Source organism: Notamacropus eugenii, chromosome 5, assembly GCF_028372415.1.
Source record: "Notamacropus eugenii isolate mMacEug1 chromosome 5, mMacEug1.pri_v2, whole genome shotgun sequence".
Taxonomy (NCBI): domain Eukaryota; kingdom Metazoa; phylum Chordata; class Mammalia; order Diprotodontia; family Macropodidae; genus Notamacropus; species Notamacropus eugenii.
The window spans coordinates 437604591-437625053 of record NC_092876.1 but is presented as its reverse complement, the minus strand read 5'-3'; the positions used below and the strand labels follow the sequence as shown (position 1 = coordinate 437625053).

The following is a 20463-nucleotide window of genomic DNA, read 5'->3' as shown; positions in this document are numbered from 1 at the left end:
AGAGAAAGGTGACGTGTTTCAGTCTGTTTTCCAAAACCGATAGAGTTCATTGCCATTTGTCTGAATCAATTTATGTTAATATTTTCTTTTACAATGTTGTCACCACTGTGTTTATTGTTTTCTCATTTCTACTTTCTTTGCTGTGGATAACTTCATAAAAATCTTCCCATGTTTCTCTGAATTTCTAATATTTATCACTTCTTATGACACAATAATATTTATATTCTTATTACACAATTTGATCACTTATTCCCTAATCAATGAAAACCAACCTAAAGAACTTTTTAAAATTGTTTATTTGCAAGGCTGAAAAAACATCCTTTTAAACTTTTTCATGCAATGTCAGATTTAACACAAAGAGATATAAATATGAGCCAGATTATACTGTCATGAAAGACTACAGCAAATTGATTCTCTGGAAACAAGGCATACTCAAAGAGCTCTGGATGTGAAGTCAAAAGACATGAGTTCAAATACTAATCCTAGTACTTACTCCTGATAGGAACTCGGGCCAGTCAGAGTACCTTTTCAGCCGTAGTCTGTCTTCTTTCACAAAATCTTAAACCCAATTCACTCTGAAGCTCGTCAATTGGACCACAATAGATCCTGGCCCAAGCTCAACTTCATGGCTGTATTTTAGGCCCTCCTGGCTTAGAGTGTATGTCAATGGCAACTGTTTCTTTTTGGAACAGCAACTCTGAGGGTTTTCCCCGCCCAGCTTGATTTTTTTTTTTTGGTTAAAAGGACTATCCTCTGACTCACTTCTTAAAGAGGCCTGAATGGGCATTACCTCACTCACAGTGAGAACCTGAAAAGACCTTAGACCAAAAGGGCCAGGGTCTCTCACTGCATCCTGGGACATCTCCAGTCATCCTGATGACTATCTGGTCACTGGACCCAGATGGCTCTGGAGGAGAAAGTGAAGTTGGTGACCTTGTACAGCCCTCCCTCCCTCAAATCAAAGTCAACTGCAAGTCATGTCATCATTTTCCTGATATCTTGGTCCTCTTTGAAAATGAAGGACAAACATAAAAAAATGTAGGAGCTCATAAGAAAACAATAGACACAATAACCACAGTAAGGAAAATGCAAATAACACTAAAAAACAGCTGAAATCCGACAAGTCAATGGCCATTTCAGACTACTGGCTTTCTTTTTCAAAGTACATAATAACTTCTGTATGTCACTTTCAAAATGCTCCTTATTGCTTGTGCTTCCTTCTGAGCTCCTATTGTTTTCTGTCCATTAAAAAAATGTCACAATGGCTTTCATTTTCTTGTAGCATCACTATTGCTAACCTCACCTTCTTTCTTGGGCCCCAGAGAAAGGGGAGAAAAAAATCTCGTAAAGCAAAAACATAGTCAAACAAAATGAATTCCACAGTGGCCATGTCCAAAAATGTGGATCTCTTCACCTTGTGTTCAATCCCTCTCTGTTAGAAGGTGGGGAACATGCTTCATCATTGGTCTTCTGAAGACTTCGTTGGTCCTTATGCTGATTAGAATTCATAATCTTTTCCTTTTTTTTTTTTTTTACAACGTTACTGTCTTTGCGCAAGTTATGTTTCTTTCTTTTTAAATTAATTTGTTTGTTTTTAGTTTTCTACAATCACTTCCATATATCTTAGATATTTTTCCTCCTCCCTCCCCTCAAGGCAGCATGCAATCTTATGTAGGTTCTATGTATACATTCTTATTAAATACGTTTTCACCTTAGTCATATTGCATAGAAGGATTAAAATGAATGGGAGAAACCATGAAAACAAAACAAATAAAACAAAACATAACACAAAAGAAAATGGTCTGCTTCATTCTGGGATCCAATTCCATGATTCTTTCTCTGGATGTGGATGGCATTTTGCCTCAAGAATTCAATGGGAATTTTTTAGGTCCTTGTATTGCTGTGAAGGGCTAAGTCTACCAGAAAAATTCCTTACACACTGTGGTTGTTGCTGTGTACAAAGTTCTCCTGGTTCTGCTCCTTTCACTCAGCATCAGATCATATAAGTCCTTCCAGGCCTCTCTGAAGTCTTCCTGTTCATCATTTCTTATACCACAATAGTATTCCATTGCATGCATATACTGCAACTTGTTCAGTTATTCCCTAGTTGATGGGCATCCCCTCAATTTCCAGTTCTTGGCCACCACAAAGAAAGATGCTATAAATATTTTTGTACATGTGGGACCCTTTCCCATTTTTATGATCTCTTGGGGATACAGTCCTAGGAGCGATATTGCTGGGTCAAAGGGACGAGTTATTTTTCTGATTCTAACTCATTTCACTCTGTCAGTTCATAATACCCAAGTTTCTCTGAAATCCTCCCTTTCATCATTTCTTACACCACAGTAATATCTCATGACATTCATATGACACAATTTGTTTAGCAGTTACCCAATTGTCCAACAGGCAATCTAAGAATTATTCTCCCCACCCTACCCCTACTTAAATTCTAGGTCTTTTCTCACCTCTCCTCCCTTTTTTCTTCTCCCCTCCCCCTCCCCTGTTCCCTTCTCTCCTCTCCTCTCCTCTCCTCTCCCTCTTCTTTTTTCTCTTTAAAAAAAAACAACCCAGAATCAAGAAGTTTGTTTTGCTATTTTTTTGCCAATGTTATCTCTCCATCACCTCCATCCACACTTATCCATGACTGTTTCCCTGTCGAGTTTTATTGTGTTTAATGTATTTATAAACCAAACTGTGTTCAGTTCTTTTTTGTCCATTTCAAATAAGGGTGAGTTTCATTTGATGCCTTCTCCCTCCACCTCTTCCTCCTTGTTTGTGTATTTTTCTTCTCACACACCCCAATTATGAGAAGTATCAAGTTCCACTCCCTTCCTCTTTTCTACACTAATATATGCTTTCTTTTACCACCCTTCTCTTTCCTCTCTTTAAACTCTCAGAACAGGAGTGATCTGCCCCCATGACTTCCATTTTTGGAAGGTCAACTCCCTTATTCCCTTCAAGACTAAGTTCTGGAGGGATATTTTTTTCTTCTACCTCATTAGCAGCCCTTCATTATTATACAGCTTCTTCCAACTATTCTAGCAAGTTTACCTTTCTATATTTTGTTGGACTTCAAGTTTATATTTCAAAGTTTCTACTTAGTTCTCATTTTTTTCATCAGAAATGCTTGAAAATTCTTTTCCATTAAAGTTCATTTTGCCCCCTGTAGGATCATACTCAGGTTTGCAGGGCAAGTTATTTTTGTTTGTAAGCCTATATATTTACTTTTAGGAACATGGTATTCCAAAAGCTCATTTTAGTAGAAACTATGAGGTTTTCTGTGATGTTGTCTATAGATCCTTAGTTCTTAAACTTCTTTCTAGATGCCTGCAGTATTTTTTCTTGGATATGGAAGTTCTGAATTTTGGCTATGACATTACTGGAACATTTACTTTTGGTTTTTATTTTAGGAAATGATCAGACAATTCTTTCTGTCTTCACTTTGTTTTCTGGTTCCAATAGGGCTGAGTAGTTTTCATTTATGAAATATAGTATTCAGAAATTATTTTTAATCATGGGTTTCAGGGAGTTTAATGATTCTTAAATTATCTTTCCTTGACCTATTTTCTAGGTCACTTTTTTTTTATGCCACCTATCATACTTTCCCTCTATTTTTCATTCTTTTGATTTTGTTCTATTTCTTGCTGTCTTATGGAGTTTTTGATTTCTCTTTGACTAATTTGAGTTTTCAGAAATGCCCCTTGGGAATGCTTCTGGCCACACCCCATCCCCAGAATTCACAGACCTCTGTTTTTCCTTATACCTACCCAGGTTGAAAAAGAAAAACTCATTGTGACTTTTTCTTGGATTTCCCCTTAAGATTTCTGTTTGGTTAATTCTCTAGATTTGTTTGGAGGAGTTTGCAGGGGAGTGGGCTGTACTGCTTCTTTCTACTCCATTATCTTGATTTTATCTCCTACTTTGTCTCCTAAACTACTTATTCTCCTTCCAATTCTTTCTTTAAGAGCTTTTATCTCACTTTAAAAATGCCTTACTTCACTTTTCAGAACTCGTGTAGTTCTTGTGTAAAACATATTTTCCCCACTTTGAGCTTCTGCTTGCTTGCATGCTAGTTACTAGATTTGATTTGAAATAATATTTGATACTGTTATGTGTTTTCTTTGCTTTATTTATCTCTCCAACTTAAGATTCTGAATTAAGGCGTTATGCCAGCATTAGTTCCCTCCTCTGTTCACTTTTTTTTTTTTTTTGAAGAAAGTGAGAAAATTAAACTTCAATTTACACTTAGAGTTCACCATTCCTTTCTCTGGAGGTGAATAGCATTTTTCATCATGAATCCTTTGGAATTATCTTGAATCACTATATCTGTCAGAATAGCTAGTGTAGTTGATCATTGTTACAATATTTATTGTTACCATGTACGAGGACTTCCTGGTTCTGCTCATTTCACCTTGTATCAGTTCATTTAGGTTTTCATGTTTTTCTGAAACCATTCTCCTCATCATTTCTTATAGTACAATAGTACTACATCACAATCATGTACCACAACTTGTTCAACCATTCCTCAACTGATGGGCATCCCCTCAATTTTCAATTCTTTACCACCACAAAAATAGTTGCTATAAATATTTTTGTACATATGGGTACTTTTTATTTTTCTTCTCTCTCTTTGGGGCACAGACCTAGTAGTGGTATTGCTGAGTCAAAGGGTAGCTCCTAGGGCGTAGTTCTAAATTGTTCACCAGAGTGATTGGACTAGTTCACAGCTCCACCAGTTCATTAGTTCACATATTTTCTCTCATCCTTTCCAGCATTTGTCATTTCTGATAGGTGTGAGGTGGTACTACCTCAGACTTATTTTGATTTGCATTTCTCTAATCGGTAGTGATTTAGAGCATTTTTCATACAGCTATAGATGGTTTTGATTTCTGACCTGAAAACTGCCTGTTCATATCCCTTGACAATTTATCAATTGGGGAATGGTTCTTATTTTTATAAATTTGATTCAGTTCCCTATATATTTGAGTAAAGAGGCCTTCATCAGAGAAACTACCTGTAATTTTTTTCATATTCTTCATTGTCTATGGTATTTTTAATTAAATTTTAGTTTGCCTGTTCACCTCTTTTAATTAGGTCTATTTTTGCTTTTGTTTTGTCTGAGATCACGATCACTACCCCCTGCCTTTTTTATTTTTACTTCGAATGAAGCATAATAGATTTTGTTCCACCTCCTTATGTTAACTCCATATGTCTTTCTGTTTAAAATGTGTCTCTTATAAACAACATATTGTTAGATTCTCCTTTCTAATTTATTCTGCTATCTGCTTTCCTTTAATGGATGAGCTCATTCCATTCACAGTTGTGATTGCTAACTGTGTATTTCCCTCTGTCCTATTTTTTTCTGTTTATCCTTCTCTCTCTCTTTTTATCCTATCCCTCCTCAAAAGTCTGTTTTGCTTCTGACCACTGCCTCTCAATCCACCCTCCTTTTTGTCATCCCTTGCCCTCTTCCCTTTCTTTTTTTCTTTCCTCCTATTTCTTGCATAAGATAGATTTCCACACCCATCTGAGTGTATGTCTGTGTATAAGTGCGTGCATATCCTTCCCTCTTTGAACAAATTCTAACAAGAATTTCAAGCATTACCCACCACTCTCTACCCTTCCCAATTTCCCACTCACTGTAAAAGCTCTTCCTTGCATGCGTCTTTTATGGGAGATAATTTCCCTCATTCTACTTCTTTCTTCTTCTTAAGAGAATCTTTTCTTGCAAGAACATCCCTCTTTCATATCCCTTCATATTTTTTTAAGATCATCACAATGTAATTGACTCACACCTAGCACCTCTACGTAAACTGCTTCTAACTGCCATAATGATGATAAAGTTCTTGTGAATTACCTGTATCATCTGCCCATATAGGAATGTGAACAGTTTAACTTTATTGAGTACCTAGGATTATATTTTCATGTTTACTTTCTCTTGAGTTTTCTGTATGAATGGCAAATTCCTATTTGGCTCTTGCATTTTTATCAGTAATGTTTATAAGTGCTATATTTCATTAAATGCCCATTTTCCTCTCAAAGGATTATACTCATATATACTTATATTTTGCTGGGTAGGTTGTTCTTGATTGTAATTCTAGCTCCTTTGCAGAATATTATAATCCAAGCCTTCCACTCATTATCGTAGAAGTTGCTAAATCTTGTGTCATCCTGACTGTGGCTCCATGATATTTGAATTATTTCTTTTTGGCTGCTTGAAATATTTTCTCCTTGACCTGTAATCTCTGGAATATGACCCTAATATTCCTGGGAGCCTTAATTTTGGAGTAAGTGGACTCTTTCAATTTCTATTTTACCCTCAGGGGTAGTTTTACCCACTAATTTCTTAAAATATAATGTCTAGACTCTTTTTTTAAAAAAAAAGACACATTTATTCAGCATCATGATCAGACTGTTACATTTAGCAATCAACAACATGGGTGCAAAAAAAAAAAATCTACATTAAAACCCTTTGTTGGAATGCTTTCCACTTTCCACAAAACAGTAACTAAAATAACCTGTAATACTATTAGTCACAAATACAGTCTTGGTGGGGTTTTTTTTGCCCATACACAAAAAATACTAAAACATGTCTTCTTGTAACAGCTAGGCCCTGCCACCACTGCACTTGGCTGAGTTCACAAATCTGTGACCTGTAGCTTCCCTGCCACTTCTCTGGCTCTCCTCTCCTGATAAGCTTTGTTTCCTAATAGTAATTAAAATCTTCTGCCACTGCCGTAACTACTGCTACTACTGGAACCACCATAGCCACCTTGGTTACATGGTTTGGCAAAATATTGGCCTCCACCATAAGGGCCTGAGCTCCTGCCTCCAAAGTTCCCTCCCTTCATGGGACCAAAGTTTGAAGACTGATTTTTGTAGTTGCCAAAATCATTAGAGCTTCCACTACCTCCAAAGTTGCTTCCATCATTTCCAGATCCATTGTAACCATCTCCACTTCCACCATATCCTCCACCACCACGACTGCCACCAAAACCACCACGACCACTGAAGTTCCCACTACGGCCAAAGTTGTCATTTCCACCGAAGCCACCCCCTCAGCCACCACCAAAGTTCCCAGAACCACTTCTACCTCTTTGACTAGATGAAGCGCTGGACATTTCTTGCTTAGACAAAGCTTTCCTTACTTCACAGTTGTGGCCATTCACAGTATGGTATTTTTGAATGACAATCTTATCCACAGAATCATGGTCATCAAAAGTAACAAAAGCAAAGCCTCTCTTTTTGCCACTGCCTTGGTCAATCATGATTTCAATCACTTCAGTTTTTTCATATTGTTCAAAATAGTCTCGTAAATGATGCTCCTCAGTGTCTTCCTTAATGCCACCCACAAAGATCTTTTTCACAGTTAAGTGGGCTCCTGGCCTTTGAGAGTCCTCTCTGGAAACAGCTCTCTTTGGTTCAACAACTCTGCCATCAACTTTGTGAGGTCTGGCATTCATGGCTGCATCTACCTCTTCCACTGTGGCATAGGTAACAAAACCAAAGCCCCTGGAACGTTTGGTATTTGGATCCCTCATCACCACACAGTCTGTAAGCTTGCCCCATTGCTCAAAATGGCTCCTTAGGCTCTTGTCCATCGTCTCAAAGCTCAGGCCTCCAATGAAGAGCTTCCCAAGCTGCTTGGACTCCTTGGGGGACTCTGACTTCGACATGGTGAGAGTGGTAGCAAAAGCTTCAGTGATCCTTCTCCAACGACATCGAAAACAGAAAGCTAGACTCTTTTTTTTTTTTTACATGACTTTCAGGTAGTACAATAATTCTTAAATAACTTCTCTTCAATCTTTTTCTCTAAGTCAATTGTTTCTCTGATAAGATATTTCACATTTTCTTCTATTTTTTATTATTTTTACCTAGTTTTAAAATTTCTTGAAGTTTCATAGAGTTATACACTCCAGTTGCCCAGTTCTAATTTAAAGGAATTATTTTCTTCAGCAAGCTTTTGTACCTCTTTTTCCATTTGTCCAGTTCTGCTTTTTAAATTTTTTATTTTTCCTTCAGTGAATTTTTTCAGTGAATTATTCAGTGAATTGAACATCAGTAAACCTTTAGGCCAATTCTGTTTTTTAAGGTATTATTTTCTTCAGTATTTTTTTGTGTGCTTCTTTTACCAAGATGTTAATTCTCTTTTCATATGTTTTTGCATCACTTTCATTTCTTTTCCCAATTTTTGTCTCTATAATTTTTCTTCTCTTTTTCTATAACACTTCCAGGAATTCTTATTGGATTTGTTTCCAATTAACATTTTTCTTTGAGGCTTTGGTTATGTCTGTTTTTTCATTGTTATCTTCTGAGTTTGTGGCTTGATCTTCCTTGCCACTATAGTATATAGCTTTTTATGATCAAGTTCTTTTGTTGTTGTTGTTAATTTTTCCAGCCTATTTATTGACTTTGAACTGTAAGTTAAAGTTGGGCTCTGCTCACCTGGGGGTAAAGAAGCACGATCAAGTTTTTTTGTGCTGGTCTTTTAGAGCTAATTCTGGGTTTCTGCAACTTTTTGGTGCTTCTGAGGTGGTGTGATTTGGGAAGATGGGTGGTCACTGTTCTCCCAGTCTGAGCTCTAGTGTTTACCCAGGAAGGGACCCCATTACTCTGAAGTTGGGAGTGCTACTGCTCTTCTTGGCCTTGGAACTATGCTCTCTTTTAACTGGCTACAAGCACTCCTCTCCTTCCTGGAATTGTGACTCAGAGCTGCATATGGGCAATAAGTTACCTATGAGTGCCAGCTGCAAATGGTCCCCTATAATCTCTTCTGATCAGTTGTCTGACCCCCATACTTCCCTAGGGTGTGAGCACTTGAAGCTACTTATGTTTTCACTATTGCAGCCACCTTCAAGGCCTGCCACTAGTACTGTCACCATATGCACTTCAGTCCAGCCCCCATCCCAGCGTCACAGACCTTTCCTGCCAAACTTCTCAGTTGTCTTAGGCTGAAAAAATGCCTTACTCTGATCTTTTCTTGACTCTGACATTCCAAAATTCAATTTAAAGTGTTATTTTAAAGTTGTTTTACAGGGAATGTTGGGAAAGTTTAACTGTGTTGCTGCCTCTAATCTGGCATCTTGGACCTATTCCCATGGCTTCCTTGTGCCCTTTCTCTCATGCTCACTTTATTGGAAAGTCTCTTGATCCAACTGTGTATGAGCTTTGAGCCAGACTTCATATCCCCACCAGATGCTTCAATCCTACCTCATATTCTATGTTTTCCCTTCCCCTCACCATCTTAGTCAGTTAACAAGCATTTATCAAGCACCTACTATGTGCCAGGTACTGTGTTACACACTGGGGATACAAAGACAAAAGGCAAGCCCTAACCTCAAAGAACTCACAGTCTAAAGGGGAAGAGGACATGTAAACAGCTGTGCATAAAGAAGACAGAGACAGAGATTAGAGACAGAGATTAAATTAGAGATAATCAAACTAGGGCAAGCACTCGCATTAAGGAGGATAAAAACAGGTTTCTTATAGAAGGTATGATTGTAGCTGGGAACTTAAAGGAAACTGGGGAGGCCAAGACATACAAGGAATGTGTAAGGGTCAGCAAAATGCCCCAGAGTTGGCAAATGGAGTCTCTTGTGGGAAGTAAAGCTCCTCTGGATGAACTCCAATAATAAATTGATGAAGAGACGTACCAGTGGCCAATGCCAATTTTGATGGGGTTATATCTTCCCTTATAACGATTTGCCAGTAACTTAGCTTCTTTTATGTGTACTCTAATTTTGTTTGGGGTCTAGACTTTAGAATTTCAAGGCAAGGCTACTTTGACACATGAATTAGTTTTATCTCAGGCTCCCTGGTTTGACTTCTGTTCAATCCCTACCATAACGGTCATTTAAAACCCCACCTTTGCTCTGGTCTCTAAGCCCAATCTGACTCTGGGAAATGAAAATATCAGAACCCTTAGAGTCATAGCTGGATGTCTCACCATGAAGTCAACCTTGCTCTTGGTCTTGGTCTAATGTTATATCTCTAGATCTGGTAACTGAATATTGCTCTAGTGTCTCCCTCTCCCTTCTACCAGCTCCCCATGCCTGAGGCTGTGCTTGGTTTCCTTGGTTTAAATCCCAAATCTTCTCAGGATTGGGCTGTTCACTCTGAATTCCTCCTCAGGCTCTGTAACTGGATCTCTACCATCATCTATCTGACTTCTCTGGAATCAGCTGCTATCCTGCCTGCACTTCTATCCTATCTGACACTGGCTGTTTATTGGGACATCTGCCACTCACTTATTCACTAGACCACCCTGACGCTTACTGGCAGCTTGCCTAGATTTCTCCACATTATTGCTTGATGTTGGACCCATCACCAATTGCCTGGCCTACCTTGATCACTTGATCTGTTCTCTCTAAGGTCCCTTCCAGTTCTAGAGTCTATGATTCTGTCACGTATAGTTCCAGATATCCTGGGTCACGGAGTTCTTGTGATGCCAAATGGCAGGATCATTGTACTTACCCTGCCTTACCTTTCCTTCCTAGATTTATTTTTACTGGCTATGTCGAGACACACATGCCTTTGAATGGTTTGCAGACCTGCTGCAGTTACTAGAGACCCAAATGCAGGAGAAGAACAATGCTGATTTTCTCAGCTACAACATCTACCTTACTGGCTGGGATGAATCTCAGGTAACCACAAAACCAAAGCAGTCCTCTAGTTTCTCTACAAATGTGCCCAAACTACCCGTTCTGTCCTGCAGTGTCTATTTGGAAGTCCTTTTGGAAGATACATCATCAGTTGTCCATCCATTTACTCTGTCTCACTGCTTACCCCTGATGGACCATAAGGCACCAGGAGCAGGCTGGAATTCTCCATGACATCTATACTCTATGGGTAGAACAAGTCTAGTTACTAAAAACCTTAATTACAAGAGCAACAACAATAATAGCTAGCATTTATACAGCACTTGATCGTCTACAGAGCACTTCACAGACACAAGCTGGACCGAAAGTCTTCGTGCCCTTTTAGTTAATAACTATTATTATATTATTTGATGCTCACAACAACCCTGGGAGGTTTTATTATTATCCCTTTCTTATAGATGAGGAAAGTGAGACACAGAGGTTAAATGGTTTTTTGAGAATCACAGGGCTAAAATATCTGAGGCAGGATTCTAACTCACAGCCTCCTGACTCCAAGTCCAGAGCTCTATCACTGCACCACTTACCAGCCTATCAACAGCCTTCCCTCTCAGGTCTCACATCACCATATTTTATATTTTCACTCTACGTTAGGCTCTTTATTTTCCTAATAAACTACAAGGTCTACGAGGACAGACTCTCAGTGTCAAACCTGAAACTGGTTTCTCCTCCAGCAGAGGCACTTAGTAAATGTTTACTGTTATTAAATGGACATCAGCTGTATGGTTTAGTGTTTTAACCAACTGAACCATTCACTCCTGGATTCATCGAGTGATAGAATATTAACACAAGGACGCCTAGAGATCCTTTAGTTCCAGGGCTCTTAACCCCCTTTTCAGTCTGGTGAAGTCTATGGACCCCTTCTCAGAATAATGATTGTTCCTTACATTTGAAGGAAATTTGAATGTGAAAGAAATGATGAATTGAAGGAAATTAAAGTTCAGTTAGAGGTTAGTGAAAATAAAGACATAATTTTTTTCTTATCCAAATTCCCAGACCCTTTAAGATCTATCCATGGACCCTTTGGGACTGTGGGGTCCCCAGGTTAAGAACCCTTGATTCAGTTCAATTCTTTCATTTTCCAAATAAGGAAACTAAGTTAAATAATGTTATCAACGCCCCATAGTAGGTTACTGAGAACTGGGCCTCAAACCCTGGGCCTCCTCTCTCCTAGCCCAGCGTACTTTACAGTGTGTTATACCATGTAGCCTCAGATTGGTTTATTCGCCCTCCAGCATGCCAAGCAAATGTTTATTTCTTTCCCCTCAACTATTTCATTGTGGGCAGTTTAAAACTGTTACCCTGAGGATTGCTTCTAACCTCAGACCTTGAGCAACATCTGACCTTGGAACATAGGAGCTCTCTGCAAGCCTATGCAGTCTCAGAGGGAGTGGTACAGAGACTGCCACCCTCAAGCTCTCTGCGGCTCCTCTGCGTGGAATCCGTAGCTCTCTGGGACCACTCATTTATGAATTAGATTAGTGTATTTCTTGGGTTTACTCCCCCTGCCCACTCTAGGAGTCTTGTGGCCTTGGCTAACGTGGGCAGGAAAACCCAGGTTCCAATCTTGCCTTAGATATAGACTAGCTGTGTGACCTGGGCTTGTTACTTAATTTCCTTAGTCTCATTTTACTCCTCTGTAAATAAGAATATTAATATGATTTATCTCCCAGGGTTATTATGAGAACCAAATGAGGTAATATATGTAAAGAACTTCTCAAAGTTTAAAGGGAGATATTTCATACACACACACACACACACACACACAGAGCTATATGTGTATGTATATAGACACATACATATACATATATACACACATAAATATTCACATACATATACATACATGCACATATGTTGCCTATTATTATGCAACTCTAAGACTCCTATAACTAAATACTGCTACTCATCTTGAATGAGACATTTCAAAACTTTGACTTCTTTAAGTTAAAAAAAAGTCGTAGATAAAAATGAAGCCAAAAAAAATTTTCTATGATAAACAAGGCTGTTGTTGTTCAGTCCTATCTGACTCTTCATGACCCCATATGGAGTTTTCTTGGCAAAGATACTGGAGCGATTTGCTATTTCCTTCTCCAGCTTATTTTTACAGATGAGGAAACTGAAGCAAACTGGAATAAATAACTTGCCCAGAGTCACACAGCTAGTAAGTGTCTGAGGCTGAACTTGAACTCAGGTTCATCCTGACTCCAGGCTCTGTCTGCTGTGCCACCTGGCTGCCCAAATATGCAAGGGTCCCTTGCTTAAATAAAGCCAACTTTATGAAAATCTAAACTTTCCAAATAGATAAATGTGATTATTTAAATTGAAAATAAATTTTTTGGGTTTTTTTTTTTAAAGAATTAACTCAAGCTTCTTTTTAAATAAAGCCCCCCAGTTCTAAATCACCTAAAATATGATTTAATTTTTTAAAAATAAATTCACTTACAACATTTTTAGGTATATTTTTGTCATATTAACAGAGATGCTCCCATAATTGGGGTCAGAGGAATAAAGCATCCTAGCACAATGAAGGCAAAGAGAGAAACTGCCTGGTTTTTATTCTTAAGAATGAGTTTTTCTCTAACTCACAGAATTAAAAAGAATTCCAGGTCTTTAATAGTTCTTTAAAAGTAGGAAGGGAGAAGGGAAATAAAGACCTTGGAGAGAGATATAAACTTCGGGATAAATTTTTGCTGACTGTTGTAGTATTTTCCTTTTTCTCCCCGTAGGCTACTCATTTTACCGTGCACCATGATGAAGAGAAGGATGTGATAACAGGCTTGAAACAAAAGACCTTGTATGGAAGGCCCAACTGGGAAAATGAGTTCAAAACTATTGCAAGTCAACACCCGAAGTAAGACCGCACCTCCACACTGGGAAGCCCCAAGTCAACCTGAAACTGTAGGATAGAGGGAAATCCTTCGGTTAGCCCTTTGAAACTCAGTATTACCTGTGTTATATAAGACTGATCTAAATTTAAGCACGTCCCTTCCATGGATCAGATAAGGGATGGAGGGAAGAGTTCCCCTTCTGACAACAAAGGACTTAGATAAAGTACTCTATGGACAGGAAAATAAGGAAAGAAGAACCAGATTCATTGGGCAGAGCATAAGTGTAGGAAGGACATAAAACCTTTTTCTAAAAGATAAACTTTTATGAGTTAAAGATCCTTGGTAACAAGTTGTTACTGAGGAAGATGAATCATGGGTGCAGTCTGTGCCTTAGTTCTTTATGACTGTGAACACCTTCCATGTTTGAACAGTCATTTAATAAATGTGGACCCTTGTGAGAAAGAGTGGGGATTAACCACCATCATTATCATAGGAGAAGTAACTGAAAGCAAGTTCCCCACTGAAGATGGGAAAGCAGGGCCATCTTTGCATATTTTATTAGGGGCCTGGGACCATGAAAGCAGAAAGGGAAGCCCCATTTTGCTAGAACACAGTTAACCCAAGAGATCCTGGCATGCCACTGGACGTTAGTGCCTATACCTCCAATGGCTGGGTGTATGCTGCAGCACTTGAAGACCCAGTTTATAGGTATTATAGCTTGAATGGGCATAGATGGATGCTGTAAAATGAGGCAGCCCTGCAGACTCACATAGCAATGGCTATTTCCCTAATAGAGTATATTTCCACCTAATTTCTACTTCTATATCATTCCAAGGCAGTTATGTACCTCTAAAATTATGAATCTATGAATAGAGTTGAGTTAAACCAAGGGAAAGTTCAATCCACTCTCCCTAGTCTATAGGAAAAAGTATACTTTTGGCTGTTTGGGAGTCTGGGGAAGGAGCCGCAGTGTTTTGCCACTAGGGGAAAAAACTTCCAAAGGACTTGGTAATTGGGAATTAACTCAGGAGCAGTGTAACCCTTTTTGTACAAACCAATAATGTCCCCTTAATACTGGGTGTTTTTTCTTCCCCTCCTTAGTACCAGGATAGGTGTATTTCTCTGTGGACCTGAAGCACTGGCTGAAACTCTCAACAAACAATGCATTGCCAACTCCGATGCTGGCCCTCGAGGAGTGCATTTCATTTTCAACAAAGAAAACTTCTAACTTCTCTCCATCAGGAAATGTGGACAGGAGCCATATGCCCAAGCAAATGCTGATCATTAACAGAAACAAATGAAAACTAGAGAAACTTTTATAGCTTTTATTTTCTACCTATGTGGGGATTATTTCTGAAGTAGGATCCATCTTTAAACAAGACAAAAGAAAACCAGTTGATTCATTTTCTTTTGTATATTGTGTATTATCTCAGTGACTCCAACATACGTACAGGAAAACTGTCCAAGTATTTAGGAACCCACTTACCCAGATACTGATTCCACCCTTTGATGATTCAAAGAGGTTAGCAGTTGAGACTGCTCCAGATTGCTAATAGAGCAGCCCAATTCAATGAAACAGAAACATTTCCAAGAACAGGTTTAGTTCAGGCATATTAGAATTAGGAAAAAATCAGTTAGACAGAAAGCGCTTCAAAAATATTCCCATAATATTCTCTAAAAGGCAGCTAGACGGCATAGTGGATAGAGATCTGGGCCATGAATCAGGGAGATCTGAGTTCAAAACCTGCCTCAAACATTTATCAGCTGTGTGACCCTGGATGAGTCACTTTACCTCTTTCTCCCTTAGTTTCCTCAACAGTAAAATGAGAACAGTAATACCACCTACCTGACAGGTTTGTAGTGAGGAATAAATGAGGTATTATTTGAAAAGTGCTTAACACCTGGCAGTTTATCTCTCCCTGCCTCCTTCTCTATGTTGAATAGTTGAATAGAGTACTGGGCTTGGAGTCAGGAAGACTTGAGTTCAAACTTTGCCTCAGACAAGTCTGTATGTTCATGTCTATATGAACCTGAACAAGTCACTTAACCTCTCTCAGTCCCAGTTTTCTAACCGACAAGGTGGGTTTAATAATAGTAAATAGTACCCACTTTCACAGGATTGTTGTGAGGATCAAATGAGAAAACATGTAAAATGCTATATAAATTCTACCTATCAGTACTATTATTTTTAATGTTCCTTGTATAGACCAGAGATGCCTGATTCTCCTGGTTGTAGGACCCTAGTCTAAGTTAAATATTTCCATCTGTTCTTACATGTTTGAATTTCAAGTATGCAGTGACCATCGGGGAATAGCTCTCCTGGCCATTCATTCTCTTGAAGGGCAGTGTGGTGCAGTGTTCTTGAGAGGACCTAGATTCTAGCAGCAGAACATGAGTGATTCTGCAATAGTCTAGACTGAATTGTCCAGCCTAGTGCTTCACATATGCAACTATGCAAAAAAACTAAAAGTTGGGACAGTGGCGAATTCAGCATGGTAAATCCCTTCACCAATGCAGATCACAGCCCTGGTAAACCTTCTGTGACCTAGCTGATAAATTTTAGGGTGGTACTTGAGGCACCTAGAAGTTAGTGAGTTGCTCAGCATCACATAGCTATGGGGGGATGTGAACCCTCGTCTTGTCCACTCCTAGCCCAGAGATCTAGCTCTGCCTCCATCTCCAGACTCAGCCAAGTGTTCAGTAGTTACTTGCTAATGATGATGGCAAACGTGGACGAGCTGTCTAAGTTTCAGCAATAAGACAGTGCAGGCAGACAAGACTTTTCTTTTCTAGTCAGTTAATGTTTGAAGGGAAGAATTATAATGAATGAGTTGTTTAATAAACTCATATAATTTAAAACGATTCCCATGACCACTACCTAAGCTTTTTAAAGTCTACATAATGTCTTTGCAATTTTTATTTGACTTTATTACTATCCTGAAATTGATAGACCACAAATTAATGAGGCAGCTAGAAGACACAAAGGTTAGAGCACTGAACCTGGAGTCTGGAAGACCTGCAGCAAATCCTGCCTCATAGACTGTGTGTCCCCCTGCAAATCGCTTAACCTCTGCCTGCTTCAGTTTCTTCCCCTGTAAAAAGAGGATTATAATAACAACTCCCAATGTTGTTGTGAGGATAAATTAAGTCAATATTTGTAAAGTGCTTTGCAAATCTTAAAATGTTATATAAATGTTAGCTATTATTCAGTCAATGAACATTTATCAAGTGCCTACTATGTATCAGGCGCTATGCTAAGTTCTGACGATACAAAAAGAGCAAAAGACAGTTCCTACTCTCAAGGAACTCATAGTTTAATAATAATAATTATAGCTCACCTCCCCCTCATAGGTTTGAATAGGACATACTTTTTCCTGACATTTCAAGGAAGTTACTAATTTTAGTGTTTTTGTACCCAGCAGTAGCTTGTTCCGAGAACTGTGCTCACTTCTGGGAAGGGAAAATGAACAGTGCTCCTTTGGCCTCATTTTTTTGGGCTAAAAGGGTGTTTAGAACTCTAGGAGAAGAGGGAAAAAGGGGAAAAGAGAAGGAGGTAGTGAGGGTTAGGAAAAATAGAGCACACTCTGGATAGCCAAGTATGCATTTCAGGTGTCCAGATATTGAAAGAACTTGAAGGCTACATGTATGAATTGATTTTCTATTCTTCACATATTTAAAGTTCTTCAATTCTACAAGGAAATTTATGAAGGTAGATTCAGATTAAGATGTCATTGAGATTCATTGGCTAAAAAAATCTATGCCTGTGTTCACTGCTATCCCTTATACTCCTCCAGAAACTCAAGTGCTCATAGCTTTTATCATCATTATTAGGGTTAAATTTTATTTTTTCAATGGGCAAACATCTCTTAATTTTCAGTGAGTAAGAATCTCTTCTCCCCTCTCCACTGGACAAAAATAAAAACAAAACCCTTGTAACAAATATGCATAATCAAGCAAAGCAAATTCCTACGTTGGCCTTGTCCAAAAATGTAGTTCTCTGTCTTCATAGTCAGACATCTGACATAAGGATTGATCATTACATCGATCAGTGTTCTTAATTCTTTTCAAGTTATTTGTTTTTACATGGCTGTTAATGTAATAATAATGTAATAATTAATGTAATATAATGTAATGTAATAATATAAATTGTTCAGATTCTGTTCACTTTACTCAGTATCAGTTCATATAAGTCTTCCCAGGTTTCTTCAAAACTGTTCCATTTCAGCATTTCTTATGGCACAATAGTATTCTACGGTATTTTATGAATTCAAATGCCATGCTTTGTCCTCTGACACAGGGGCACCCTTTTCATTTCCAATACTTTGCCACTACAAAAAAGAGTTGATTCAAATACTTTTTGTTAATTTCACTGAAGCTAGGATACTCATCTGATTTAAAATGGCTTATACAGCTCTTTCTTTTAGGAATCTAGGAATCTAGATTCCTAGGAATCTAATTGTAGATTTTTCTTTAACTTGGCTGCAAGCTATACTTGAGCAACTAGATGGAGCAGCAGATGGAGTGCTGGACCTGGAGTCAGAAAGGCTCCTCTTCCTAAGTTCAAATCTGGCCTCAGACACTTGTTAGCTGTGTGACCCTGGGCAAGTCACTTTGCCCTGTTTGCCTTGGTTTCTTCATCTATAAAGGGAGCTGGAGAAGGAAATGGTAAACTACTCCAGTATCTTTGAAAAATGGAGTCACAAAGAGTCTGAAACAACTGAACAGTAAAAGTTATACAGAGAAAATTAACTGCTAACCTGTTTTACAGGGGTTTAATTGATTACATTTATCCTAACTAATAAGAATTGATTGGGTCATTCCATATCTAAAACACCAAAGGGTTGTCTCAGCTTACTATTCTATAGGGAGATTCCTATAGTAGATCCTTAGGCCCAGGCACTCCACTTTGCACATGATATCTAAGTTCTGGTAATCTATGCAAGAGCAGTATTTCTTTTCAGTGCAGATAAAAAAGAAAACCAAACTGAATGTAATTTGCAAATCCTGACTTTCTTTTTTTTCTCTCTTTACCCCTGGTGATATAATAGAAAGTCTTCATTTGTCTGTTGGAGAATTTTCCTTTTGAATGGTTAAGAGAAATTCTAATGGGGATTAGCTACTTCTTATTGCTAAAAATGTGGGGGCGGGGGAAGAATTAGAAAATCTAGCATGTGAAATGGGTTTTAAGATGAATAGTGGCTATTAAACGCTTGTCATTGCAAACATTGAAGCATTTCTCTTCTCCTTTTACCCCTCATTTCCCTGCCAATCACTAGCTTTTGATTCGGAGTATTTATTTAACAGCAATAGCCAGAAGAAAATACATACACGAAGGATCTAAGTTGTTTGTTCTTTAAAACCACGAAAGCTTTAGTGTTCTGTATTTTTTTTCCTCCAAAAATGAATTGAATTTCATTCAGAGTTTGGGATTCTTTTGTGCTGTCTGTTATTGTTTTGTTTTGTGAATGCCAATAAAGATTCATTAAAATTTCTACGAGACTTTAAAGTCAAAGAGCCATCTCTCTTTGTCACTGATACTGTTGGGAAGAGTTATGGCTGTCACCGTCTCAGGGAGGTTGTGATTCTCTCAGAGTAGATGAACTTACAGCATCAAGACAAGAAGACTATCTTTTGGATAAGAAGAATCTTAGTGAATTCAGAGCATTCTGTGAGATTTCCTTGAAGTACCACAAGCACAAGGGATGCCTTCCCTTGCCTTTGGTATCATTGATGACTTCAAAGGTGAAGAACTGTTAGTATGGATCCCTTTCTATAGTTCTGACACTTACAAAGCTTCCTTTGACTAATCAGAGATTGTTTCAGTTTACTTTCGCTGCTGTGGAGTCATTTCAGTCGTGTCCAACTCTTCATGACCCCATTTGGGGGTTTCTTGTCAAAGCCACTGGTATGGTTTGCCATTTCCTTCCCCAGCTCATTTTACAGATGAGGAAACTGTGGCAGAGTTAACTGACTTGCCCAAGATCACACAACTATTAAGTGTCAAAGGCCAGATTTGAACCCAGGTCCACCTGACTCTATGGCCAGCTAAATTTAATTAAGTGGTTAGTGAAAATGAAGATGTAGTATTTTCCCCAACCAAATTCATGGATCTTCCTAAAAATCTATCTCCCAGGTAAAAACCCATGATCCAGAGCTAAAAAGGACTTCAGAGGTCATATAGTCCATTTTCCTCATTTTACAGATGAACAAAGCGAGGCCCAAAGAGATTAAATGATTTGCCCAAGGTCATATGAGTACAAAGCATCGAAGACCCCAGGGTCTTTTATCCAAAACCAATGTTCTTAGTTTAGACAGCTCTAAATTTTGTTTTCCTAAATGTCCCACTAGCCTTATTGAGGATTAAGTTAAAGAACATGCTCTCCACTATTTAGGAATTAAATAGGTGGTATGCGTGTGTGTGTGTGTGTGTGTGTGTATGTGTGACAGAGAAAGAGAGAGAGAGAGAGAGAGAGAGAGAGAGAGAGATGTACATAGTTTATACAGACAATGAATCACCATGGGGTGATTGTGTGAGAGGATTTTTAGCTCTGGACTCCTGACAACCAGTCCAAGATCATTTTCATTTTAGGAGTCTTAGAGAATAAAGTAAGTTTGTTCACATATCTGAGGCCAATTTATTAAACAGGGCGCTATATCTATAGTCACTTTGACCTATCAGGGTAGGTATGCATAAGTTTATGCTTATACCTGATGGGTCACGGACTCTAGGAACCTCCTTGAACTCTCCTTGAATCTTCCCACTTAATCTGGTTTTTCAAACCCAAATCTGTTACCCTTAACCTGGCCTGGCCCTCCATTGTCTGTTACCTCTGGATTGCCCCACCTGCTTCCCACTCCAGTTCTCCATTGCTTGATACCTCCAGGTTGCCTCTAGCTGTTTCCCACCCTTGATCATCCTTGATCAGATCCTCCTTGGACTCCTCTTGGAGAACCTCCCTAAACCCCTCCTCCCATTATCC

General features: G+C 38.6%; 1 protein-coding gene and 1 pseudogene across 2 annotated transcripts in view; one reads left to right on the top strand and one right to left on the bottom strand.

Annotated features, from left to right (window-relative positions):
- Positions 1-18989, top strand: part of CYBB (cytochrome b-245 beta chain) — a 73462-nt gene extending 54473 nt beyond the window's left edge. For both annotated transcript variants that reach the window (XM_072615184.1, XM_072615182.1), the window contains exons 11-13: positions 10497-10643; positions 13382-13506; positions 14585-18989. In XM_072615184.1, coding sequence (XP_072471285.1) covers positions 10497-10643; positions 13382-13506; positions 14585-14711 — 399 coding nt within the window. In that variant the 3' untranslated portion in view covers positions 14712-18989. The remainder of the gene's footprint in view (positions 1-10496; positions 10644-13381; positions 13507-14584) is intronic.
- Positions 6635-7691, bottom strand: LOC140507182 (heterogeneous nuclear ribonucleoprotein A1-like; annotated as a pseudogene).
- Positions 18990-20463: the final 1474 nt, after the last annotated feature.